Genomic DNA, 12479 nt, shown 5'->3' with positions numbered 1-12479 from the left:
AATGATGGTCATAAGTCAAGGACTACCTGTATTCAAAGAATAACTTAATGAACAAAGAAAAATTTAATGAACGTGGCACACATATTATTGTAGGTTGTCATTTATTGCTCACTTAATGCCTGTCCTGTTTATCATAGCAATAGCAGTAACAGTTAGACTTATATACCGCTTCATAGGGCTTTCAGCCCTCTCTAAGCAGTTTACAGAGTCAGTATATTGCCCCCAGCAATCCGGGTCCTCATTTTACCCACCTTGGAAGGATGGAAGGCTGAGTCAACCTTGAGCCGGTGAGATTTGAACAGCCGAACTGCTGAACTGCAGTCAGCTGAAATAGCCTGCAGTGCTGCACTCTAACCACTGCGCCACCTCGGCTCATCATCATAATGACTGTCTTGTTTATCATTTATCATCATTACCATGTCTCCCCTAGACCTTCTCTTCAGTATACTAGCCATGCCCAATTCCTACATACGATGAATGGTTGCAGGAACCGGGCATGGCTAATCTTAGTGAAGAGATATGATAGCAGTGTCATGTCTCTTGATATGGGAAGAGATATGATAGCAGTGTTCCAATATTTTAGAGGGTGAAATATTGAGAGGAGGGGGGTCAAGCTATTTTCCAAAATGCCTGAAGGCCAGACAAGGAATAATGGATGGAAACTGAACAAGGAGAGATTCAACTGGAAATCAGGAGAAATTTTCTGACAGCAAGAGCAATCAACCAATGGAACAGCTTGCCTTCAGAAGTTGTGGGAGCTTGATCACTGGAAACTTTGAAGAAGAGACTGGATGCCATTTGTCAGAAATGGTGTAGGGTCTGCTTGGGTGGTGGGTTTGATTGGATGACATACAAGGACCCTTCCAACTCTGTTAATCTGTATCCTTTTAAAGTTACAGTAAGAACTACCTATAACAGACAACATTTCGGAGTTTAAAAAGTCCAAAAAGTTTATTAGGAGATTTCCCCCCCCCCAAAAAAAAAGACATTCTCTGTAAAAGAGAAATCACAAAGCTGGCAGACTCTTTTCCAGCTAACAATTCTATGCAGCTGCATCTCATAAAATCTTTTGCTTAAAAAAAAACTGTTAGTCAGAAGAGATGGAACCAGAGTTATTGTAGTCTGAACTCTATGTAGTTTTGCCTTATACCAGCTTTAATTCATATAAACTACATAGTTTCAAAGGTATCTTCATATAACCACACACTGAGTTTCAAAAAAACCCAAAACACCTTGTGTAACTTAAGTACTAGGAACCTTTGTAGTTACAAAATAAAGTATAACTTATTTTCCTGAACAGTTTAAGCACAGTATATATTTCTGTCCAAATTCTTCGGACACCTTTGACAATCCTTCATTAATAGTGATGAAGCTAAATGACATGATACATAGTTGAGGACCTTCTCATTTCAATAATGTGCTTGGGAAAATTGCTTGGTACCGACCAGTTAGTCTTCCTACTGATGGTCTTCAAGGCGACTAAAATTATAGATTTTAACTGTTTGATAATTTTTCAATCCTGGGAATGTTTGAAAATTATGATTCTTATATATTTTACATCATTTCATTGTAAAAGCTCTTCCAGGGTAATTCTCAAATGTTTTTGGTTTTTTTAAAAAAATATTAGATTGGAGTTTTTTTCTTTGTTTTTGTTTTTTGTAAGCTACTAGAGAAGGCTTGTTTAATGAATCCATTGATTCATTTAATGAATTTATACATTCAAAATCATCATGATCAGACTGGAAATAAACAAACAGTGCTGGAGGGAGATACTATATACTTATCGAAAGCACAGAAAAAAACAGAATCCTCCTTTGAATACAAAATGCATGTTTTATGCCCCAAACTTTAATAAGGCAAGTCAAAACTTGTTCCATTTTCTTTTAATGAACAAAACAGAACTTCATTATTGCCAAAAGTTATGCATATGGTAATGAGGGTGCTAATGATGATTGAAAGAGTGTTCCATTTGTATTTTCAGAATAAGGGGATGTTGCTTATTTCATAAAGGAACAGACAAAATTCACTAAGTGTGTGGATGGTTTTGCTAGGCACAGACACATAGATACATGTACATATGCACACATCTACATCATCCATCTGTTCTTTGTTTCTATATCTATATGAGCCGAGGTGGCTCAGTGGTTAAATGCAGCACTGCAGGCTACTTCAGCTGACTGCAGTTCTGCAGTTCGGCTGTTCAAATCTCACCGGCTCAAGGTTGACTCAGTCTTCCATCCTTCTGAGGTGGGTAAAATGAGGACCCGGATTGTTGGAGGCAATATGCTGACTCTGTAAACCGCTTAGAGAGGGCTAAAAGCCCTATGAAGCGGTATATAAGTCTAACTGCTATTGCTATTGCTATCTGGATGCCACCATTTGACATAGTGACAAGGAAGAACGGAAAATAGATAAAACAAAATAGCAAAATAGCTAATTGGGAAATTAAAATCAAAGTGAGTATAACAGAGAGAAAAGAAAGACCTTTGAGGTCTATTTAAGTCATGGGTCCTCAAAATATAGCCCGTAGGATGCATGTGGCCCACCAAAGCCTTTAATCCAGCCCACGCAGGACCAAGAGGCTGCCCCGCCCACATCACCCCACCCACCCTTCGACTGAGCATAGGATTTACCTTTGCAAGCCCCATGGGCTGCAACTGAAAGATAAGGCCAACAATTTTGGCCTGCAGAGACGTTCTAGAAGTGGGGTAGGTAAAAAAAATGGGGCACACAGACACCCCAGGGGCCAGTTTGGGCGAAAAAAATGAGCCATTTTTGCCTGTTTTTGGTGTGCAGAATGCTTCTGGGGGTGGGGGAGGTGAAAAATGGGGTGCACAGAAACCTCAGGAGGCCAAAAATGGGCTCATTTTTCACCTTCCCTGCCTCTAGAAGATAGATAGAGTAAGATAGATAGACACAGAGTGAGAGAGACAGAGGGAGAGTAGGAGATACAGAAAGGGAAAGAGCGCGAGAGAAAGAGAGACAGAGATTTCTCAAGCTCCTTGGGGCTGAGAAAAATTGCTGCAATACTGAGTTTCCTGAAGTGGACCACTAGCCCCCCAAACAACTGGAAAAAAAACAATTTAATAAAAAAGCAACCAAAAGAGCAACATGCAAACAAAAGCAAATAAAACATCCCCAGGAGCAAAACAAATTTAATTTGTGTGCATTGTTCAATGGACTGTTAAATTGGCCACACTCACCTAGTCACATGACCTTGCCATGCCCACCCAGTCACATGACCATCTAGCCACACCCACCCAGCCGGTCTGACCCCCCAACAGTCTGAGGGACCATGAATTGGCTCCCTGTTTAAAAAGTTTGAGGACCTCTGATTTAAGCCATCTGCTGCAGAACTTGCCATAAAAGTGCACTAAAAGCTGTGAAAATGTCCACATGTGGAACATCGCCATTAAGGCAATTAAGACAATAACACGTAATGAAGAAAAAAACCTTTTACCTAGAAAAGATACGTTGTGTGAATTATTAGAGGTGAGCCTTCTTTTAGAGTCTAAGTGGATGTTTTTGTTTTTTTTAAAAAAATGGCAAAGTACTGTTATTATTTTCGGTATTGAATACAATCCAGATAGATATAAACACAGTAGAAATAAGGTGTAATTACAATTGCAAAGTTTTGTCACTTGTTTGTGCAATCTGGTTTTCCATCCTATAGCCAATGATAGTGTTAGGAGAGAAAAAGCTCTCTTATTAGTTACGACATATATTCATTTTCTGATGGAAAGAGTAATTATGGATAGATCCTAGTGATACGATTCTGCTGATGTTAATAATTTAGCAGTCAAAAGTTAAATCAAGAATTCTCATTTTAAAATATAAATCTCCTGCTTCAAGATGTACGATAATCATTTGAATTCCAGAAATGTTTATATAAGATAAATATTCCTGATCAAATAAATAAACATGTTTAAACTCTAATATGTGGTCCACTAATTAGTTATTTTGAGCAATGAAACAAACATTCTCCGTAGCCAAAAAAATGTTAAGCTGAAACAAAACCAGAATTAGCTACAATCTACAGATTACTATGCAACCGTTTAATTTATGAACTAAGATTAAGTTTCATATCCAAATACATAGACTGATATCAAGGATTGACAGTGTGAAGCTCTCAAAATATATTCTTTTTTTTCCCCTTTCTATTTCAAGTTGTTACCTGCCCAAGCATTAATTCATTTACCCTGGAACATGGAAGGTGGCGAATAGTGAATGGTTCTCACTATGAGTACAAAACAAAAGTAGTTTTTAGCTGTGATCCTGGCTACCATGGATTGGGACCAGAATCCATTGAATGTCTTGCTAATGGAACTTGGAGCTGGAGAAACGAGAGGCCATACTGCCAAAGTAAGTATTCTACTATTAGTTGTTCATATTCAAATCCAAAACACATCCTCGCCAGCAATCAACACCCAGATAGGCAGAGATGAACACCAAGAAGGATACTAGACCAACAACTAAGAAGAACAGGTAGACGTCAATCTACAACTATTCATTTAGTGGCACCAAAAAAGGGATTTATGAACGTTTTTCATACTTATGACCGTTGCAGCATCCCATGGTCACCTGATCACAAACCAGACACTTTGCAACTGACTTTTATTTTTAAGGCTTGCAATGTCCTGGAGTCATGTGATCACCTTTTTGACCTTCTGATAAGCAAAGTCAAAGGGGCTACTAACTTAACAACTGCAGAGACTCACTTAACAACTGTGGCAAGGAAGGTTGTAAAATGGGTTAAAATTCACTTAACAACTGTCTTAACAACATAAATGTTGGCTTAGTTGTGGTCAGAAATCAAAGACTATAAACAATACCCCAGTTAAGGAACTTCCGACTCAGACAAACAAGCTAACTGTAAACAACAGCCCAATCAAGGAACCCCTAAAAACCCTCGCAGAAAAACTGTCTGCTAGTATATCAATAGAGGGTAAATCCCATTCCCTTCCCTCACTGATGATGTTATCTAGTTTGGTAGTGAAATGTCTGCAAGAAAACAGCCAACCTTAAAGAACACCAAGGACCTCACCATTCAATCCTGAACTACAAATATTATCATCTGGTGGTATCATTCATATTCAACTAGCTCCAGGATCTTATTCATTCTTATATTCAATAGGCATTTATTTCCAACATCCTTGTGTCCGTTTTGAAGACCAGCAAACTGAATCTTAGAATCCTTTATCAATAGGGAAGATTTTTCATATGAGGATAATAAGCCTATTATTCTCATCCAAGCATTACTGCTGGGGGGAAAAAATCCATGGTCTGTATCAATAAAACTTTTAACTACATAAGAATATCCTTGAAGCTTTCATAAAGTCAACATAATCATTTGATGCTCATGGCTTTAAAATGAAGCACATTCACCAGTTTTATTCTCTGTAGTTTTCAGAATCAGATCTATCAGTAATCACAAAATCAATTTTATTCCATTGCACAGTATCATTTTCTGTCACTTTACCTACAGACTGTTTAAAATACACTTCCAATTAAAGATTCTTTTTCAAATGGGTCTTATCCTAGCCAGTCCTAAAGGTTTTAACATTTTTATTGTCACTGCTGTTTTTTTTTTAAAAAAATATTTTTAATTTATTTTACTGTTGGAGAGTGCAACATAATATTGCAAATATGTATATTCTTCTTTTCAGTTATTTCCTGTGGAGAACTTCCTACACCTCCAAATGGGAATAAAATTGGGACTCAGATTACATATGGCTCGACTGCTATATTTACTTGTGACCTAGGATTCATGCTGGTGGGCTCAGCGGTAAGAGAATGTCTCTCTTCTGGATTATGGAGTGGAACTGAAACGAGATGCTTAGGTAAGGAAACACACTGGATATATTTGTTTTGAAAACAAATTGCATATATTTTAGTATCTCATGTAATTCTGAGGGGCTGTCTCTTGCTGGTCACATCTACCCAACTCATCAGAGCAGGGTGGCAGGGAATGTTGTGAGTCCCATCCCCGAGGGAGATACACCTGGTGGGACCCATAAAAAGGGTCTTCCCTCTCTCTCTGGAACGTCATCCTCCCAGAGAATGGCGCCCACTCTAATACTCTTCCAGAAGGCACTGAAAACTTGGTTCTGCCAGCAGGCCTGGGAACCGAGAGCAGGATGGAGCCCATTAAATGGCTCATGTGATCTGCTGTCCACGGGGTGGGAGGTGGGAGATGGGAGATGATTTTGTTACATGTGTATATTAATTTATTTGATTCTTTGTGTTAGTTTTTATTGTTTTAAATGTGGTCTTTTATTCTGTAAGCCGCCTTGACTCACCATGGACGAATAGGCGGCAATATAAATTAAATTAATTAATTAATAAACTTCCTTATAAAAATTCAGTTTGAATATTATTTTTTTCAAGGCATTTGTTTCCATTTCATTGGTGAGTCCCTCAGGTTTGTGAACATGTGACAGATGAATCAACCTCATTGAGTGATTATGCTATCATTAATTAAAGTTAAACTACACCATCCATTTAAGGCAAAATCATTATCATAGAGCGTTTACAGGTTCCCAGAGACCAAGCTGCAATTCCTTTAGATCAAGAGTGCGTTTTTTAAAACAAATATCATTAATTTTTATTTATTTATACTGTATATTTTGAGGGAAAAGCCCACTTTCTTCACTGGGCATTATTTTCTAAATCAGTTTCACAACAATGGCTTGGCAATGTTTAATTTAAAAATTACCCAGGACTTAAGACTCTTGACTGTAGCTAAATGACTTACCTAGTTTATGTTTTAATCGGCAGTGCTTTGACTTTTCTATGCAAACACAAAATATGAATCATCTTAAATCCTTTTAAATAGTCACCTGAAGTTGAAATAAAGTGGTTATACTCAGGGGCGGTCTTCAAAAATATTAGCAAAGAGTTCTTTGCCTGGTTGCCAGGTGGGCATGGCCATGGTGGCCTAGTCAGCCTCTTGTACCATGGTGGGAGGGGGCATTTTTACCCTCCCTGGACTCTGGAGGCTTTCCTTGAGCCTCCAAGAAGATGAAAACGGCCTCCCCAGGCTCCAGAGACCATTTGGAGGCCAGAAACGGGCCTGTTTCTGGCCTTCCCAAACTTCCGGGAGGCCCATTTTTTCACCCTCTCTGAGCCTCCCTGCTCACCCTGCACTTACCTGCATCCAAAATGGGCTGCGTCGGGACTCCTGGGAGGGGCATTGTGGGATGGGCGGTGCCCGCCAGATGAGATTTGGGGGTTTTCTGAACTGCACAGAATCTTAGCTAGAGGTTCTCCTGAACCCCTGCGAACCCCCAGCAGCTCATCCCTGGTTATACTTCTTAGGTGATATTACTTTTTCTAGATTGTGTTAAAGACTAAATATCAGTTCCTGATGACCTGCTGGTTTCATGTAGGATTTATTTATTTATAATGATGATATGGAAGTGTTTGTCACTGTTTTCTTCCCAATCTTGTTCATTGCTGTGATATTGTCTGGAAAACATCGTATCATTCAGTCCTGATCCTGCTTTGCTTACCCAACTAGACAAGGTCAGATGGATGCCTCTTTCCCGTAAAGAGAACATTCCACTACCTGAATAAATCTTAAAGGTTACCTTCCTTATTCCTTTAATAGACTTGTTTAATTACCTCCTAAGGAAGTATTTTATGTAGGAAGATAAACAGGATGCAAAACACAGTGGATATATTTAGTTATTGAGCGAGAGCGAGAGCGAGAGCGAGAGAGAGAGAGAGAGAGAGAGAGAGAGAGAGAGAGAGAGAGAGAGAGAGAGAACACGAACTTAGAGAGCTACAGAGAAGTTCCCTGAAGACGGGCTCCAGCACGAGTCCAAAACCCCAGAAGACAAAACCTCTGGTTCTGTTGACTGACTCAGATTGGATCCTGCAACATTTAGTTATTTGTCTTAAATGTTTTAACTTTGGGGGGTGGGGGAGGGGGAAGCTAAGTGGAACCATTCTATATACCGAATGTCTTTCATTTGAAATGTTATAAAAAAGACAGTAATTGTGCTATATAAAAGCTAAGAGCCGAGATGGCCCAGTGGTTAGAGTGCAGTACTGCAGGCTACTTCAGCTGACTGCTAGCTGCAGTTCAGCAGTTCAAATCTCATTGACTTAAGGTTGACTTAGCCTTCCATCCCTCCGAGGAGGATAAAATGAGGAGCCAGATTGTTGGGGGCTATATGCTGACTCTGTAAAACACTTAGAGAGGGCTGTAAAGGCACTATGAAACAATATATGTCTAAGTGCTAAGCGCTATTGCTATTGCTTAATCTTGGACAATGTTGGCTTCCTATTTTATATCCATACATAACACACACACATACAAAATCCACACACTTTTAAATCTATAAATATCCCTCAGCGACTCGGTTAGAAGAAACAACATTATTCAGAAGATAGAAAAAAAGTAAGGAATGGTAAGCTGGAAAGATTAAAGGCATTGGATAAGAAAAGGAAACAGTTGAAATAATTTATAGCAAATCCAATCCCTGTACAGTACAAGTTTATCATTGAAATATTTTCTTTCTTCTATGAGGTCCATACACCAGTCCATGCAATCCTTTTTATTCTTTAGATTTTTCACCTCTGCCTTTTTCAGGTTTTCAACATTTCCATGATTCTTTCCAAACATCACATTATTTTTTTGTCCCTTACAATCACTATTAGCTCATACTGTATATTTGTTTTGCAATTCTGTCTCCACTTATCCTGTTTGACCAAAGCACCTTCAACTTAGAGTTTTCATATTGCTTGTTCACGTTTGCTGTTCAGACATCATTCACAGAGCATCTATCCACTCCTGATGCTTTGATGCCTACTTTACTCAACTTCATTTGATGTTTCTCCTGACATACCCCACTCTCATATAGTAAAGTGGTCAGAAGCATCCTCTTACGTACGGCTTGTTGGAGCTTATTCTGACAAATATTGATTCCTCACAAAAGATTGCATATTGCCGACATTTACCCAGCTTTAAAATTTCTTCAGCCCTTTTGCCATTTCCCCCCCTGTAAACAAGCTACCATCTAAGGTACACAAATGGATTGGTTTGCTCTAGTTTTTTGTTAAATTTTATGTAACTTGCAATCATTCATCCCATTTTGCCTGTCAAATACAACTACCTTGGCCTTTGATACCTTAATTTTCAGATCAATATTCTTCTTTCACTCGTACACTCTTCTGTAAGTCATTTTGGTTCTCAGACAACATCATCTGAATACAAATTTGTACATATACTCACATCCGTAACAATATTCCTGCCAGAATGGCCAAGCCCAATTTTCCAAACTACACTGTATTTCCTTCTTTATTCATATCTAATGTGATTGCAAGCATTCTTGATCTAATTACTCTTTTAAACCATTTTTCTGAGGATTCCAGTTATTCTTGTACATTTTTTACCTCCTCCGTGTACCACACTGATACCATCCAGCAAGCAGCCTTCAACTATGCAAAACATGCCGTAATTCTATTTACATTACAGGTAGTCTACAATTTGGTGACATGCTGGCTCACTGGCTAAGATGCTGAACTTGTCAATCAGTAAGTTCGGCAGTTTGGCGCCACATAATGGAGTGAGCTCCCGTTACTTGTCCCAGCTTCTGCCAACCTAGCAGTTTGAAAGCATGTAAAAATGCAAGTAGAAAAATAGGAACCACCTTTGATGGGAAGGTAACAGCATTCTGTGCACCTTTGGCATTTAGTCATGCCAGCCACATGACTACAGAGATGTCTTTGGACAGCGCTGGCTCTTCGGCTTTGAAATGGAGATGAACACACCCCGCTAGAAGCAGAAACAACTAGCACATACGTGCAAGGGGAACCTGTACCTTTACCTAGTCTACAGTTTAGCTACACAATTGTGTCAAGAATTTATGTTACTATGCAAGGCAGTTATTGAATGAGTCATGCCCAATTTTATGACCTTTTTTGTAAAGGTTGTTAAGTGAACCATGTGGTTGTTAAGTGAATCCTGCTTTCCACTTAAACTTTACTTGTCAGAACATGCGGGGAATGTGGCAAATGGTTGATCACATAAGCCTGGACACTGCAACTATCATAAATATGTAAAATTATAACCATGTGATCGTGGGGAATGCTGTGTTGGTCATAAGTGCAAGGACTGGTTGTAATTCAGTGCCATTGTAACTTTGAGTGGTTGCTTAAATGAATTATTGTACAAGGACTACGTGTGTTATACTCTTTCTCTAAATTAAGAAACATACATATTTTTTCATACATTTCTGAAGAGCTGATATGTCTCCAAGGCTCCCTGTCTAGGATAAACTCATTATTTCCCAAACTTCGTTGCTTGTCAGTAGTTATACTCTTTATCAATTTGAATTCTGCCCAATAGTTTCCCCGAGTACATCTAACAACCTAATTCCCTTGTAGTTTTGCTTTTCATTCTTCTGCCTTTTCCATCGCTATAGAGGAAGAGTAACATAATTCTTCCAATGCCTGAGGCAGAGATCCATTGTTGGCACATGAAAAATGTATACACAAAGGATATTTGCATGTTCTCCTTTTGAACCTTCAACACCTACAGTTTTATTGTTCTGCCCCATTCTGGGGTGTGTGTGTCTGTGTGTCTCTGTGTGTGTGCATATGCATAAACCTGTGTCTTTTAGTCAGTTTTTGACTCCTGTGGACTATCAAAACAAGTTCTTTGCAAAATTTGGGAAATTGTTTGCCATTGCCTTCTTCCAGGGACTAAGAGAATTGGACTGGCTCAAGATTACACAGCCAGATTTGTGGCTAAAGTGGGAATAGAACATTGTCCTAGTTACTAACCTGGTTTTTTAAACCTTTACACCAAAAGGAATCTTTCACTTTTATTCCCTTACGAACTTACAATTTCTAAAGTCTTCCTCTAGCATTTATTAACTTGACTTTTGAATAATATATCTTTAAAAAAAATCAGTTAACTCTGCAGGGATTTCATTGTTTAGCTTCTTAATCCACTCCCCAAACAATTTTCTATTTCATCAAAATTGTTCTCATTTTCTCGCTCTTTTAATCTTTAGTATTCCTTGCTCTTTCTGGTGATATTCTTTGCATTTAACTTTTTTCCTTGCCTATACATTATGCATTATATTTCTTTCAACCTCGGTTTTTTTTTCAGCTTAATTCTCTTAAATGCATTTTTCCTCAGCCACGTTTCTACATTTGTTCTGTCAATCATTTTTTTTCATTCTTTCCACTACTGTAACTCCATATACTATTATGCTATACTGTAATATAATTTTTTTAACTCTATTCCATGAAGTTTCCACATCCTTTCCTTAATATATGTGTCCCATTCATCCTTTTGGGACAATCTATCTTCTAATCTTTAAAAAAACGCATCAGCCATTATTTTTCTACCTACAATTCTTTTCATTTCTTTCACTTCATTTTTCCCCTCAAACTTTCTTAATGATATATATCTCATTCAGCATTAGTCATCACAGATGCACCCTTCACCAAGGGTGAAATCCAGCTGGTTCTGAAATTTTGAGTAGTTCGGAGAACTGGTAGCGGAAATTTTGAGTAGTTTGAAGAACCAGCATATGCCACATCTGGCTGGCCCCAGAGTGGGGAGGGAATGGGGATTTTGCAGTATCCTTCTCCTGCCACACCCACCAAGACACACCCACCAAGACACACCACACCCACCAAGCCATGTCAACCGAACCGGTAGTAAAAAAAAATGAATTTCACCGCTGCCCTTCACTAATTTTAATCAAGCTTTCATCATGAACAGTCAAACCATTCATGCTTTTAGATTTATATAAATTCCTTTGCTATATTTTTGTAAATAAATTAATGTCTAAGCCACATATTCAGAATGAAAAGACTTATTTCTAAAGAGATCTCCACAAGCCACAATTCTCATCAGATGGAAGGATGGATAGTTGATTGATGATAGATAGATAGATAGATAGATAGATAGATAGATAGATTCTCATAATTCATTGTCATTATTGTTACCATACATTGCAATGTACATGTAGTCCTCGACCTACAAATACAATTGAGCCTAATTTTTTTGTTGCTAAGCAAGACAGTTGATACGTGAATTTTGTCCCATTTTATGACTTTTCTTGCCACAGTTGTTAACTAAATCACTGCAGTTGTTAAGTTAGTAACACAGTTGTTAAGTAAATCTGGCTTTCCCATTGATTTGCTTATCAGAAAGTCACAAAAGGAAATTATGTGACCTGGGGACAGAGTAACGGTCATAAATATGAGTCAGTTGCCAACAATCTAAATTTTGATCATGTGACTAAGGGGATGCTGCAACGCTCCTAAGTGTGAAAAACTGTCATAAGTCACTTTTCTCAATGGTGTAAGTTCAAATAGTCACTAAATGAACAATTGTAACTCGAAACTACTGTATCTATCACTAATCTATGGATTCCTGCTTCCATATGCACCGCCCCCCCCCCCAAATAAGACATTCATATGTCTTTCTGACATACATTTTAGTTCTTTCTTTC

General features: G+C 38.3%; 1 protein-coding gene across 1 annotated transcript in view; it reads left to right on the top strand.

Annotated features, from left to right (window-relative positions):
• Nucleotides 1–12479, top strand: part of CSMD3 (CUB and Sushi multiple domains 3) — a 791530-nt gene that overhangs the window by 703218 nt on the left and 75833 nt on the right. The window contains 2 exon segments of the mRNA XM_032222292.1: nt 4168–4362; nt 5667–5840. Coding sequence (XP_032078183.1) covers nt 4168–4362; nt 5667–5840 — 369 coding nt within the window.

This window comes from Thamnophis elegans, chromosome 8 (genome assembly GCF_009769535.1).
Source record: "Thamnophis elegans isolate rThaEle1 chromosome 8, rThaEle1.pri, whole genome shotgun sequence".
Taxonomy (NCBI): Eukaryota; Metazoa; Chordata; class Lepidosauria; order Squamata; family Colubridae; genus Thamnophis; species Thamnophis elegans.
Note: the sequence above shows the minus strand (reverse complement) of the source record. Positions and strands in the feature narration are given on the sequence as shown.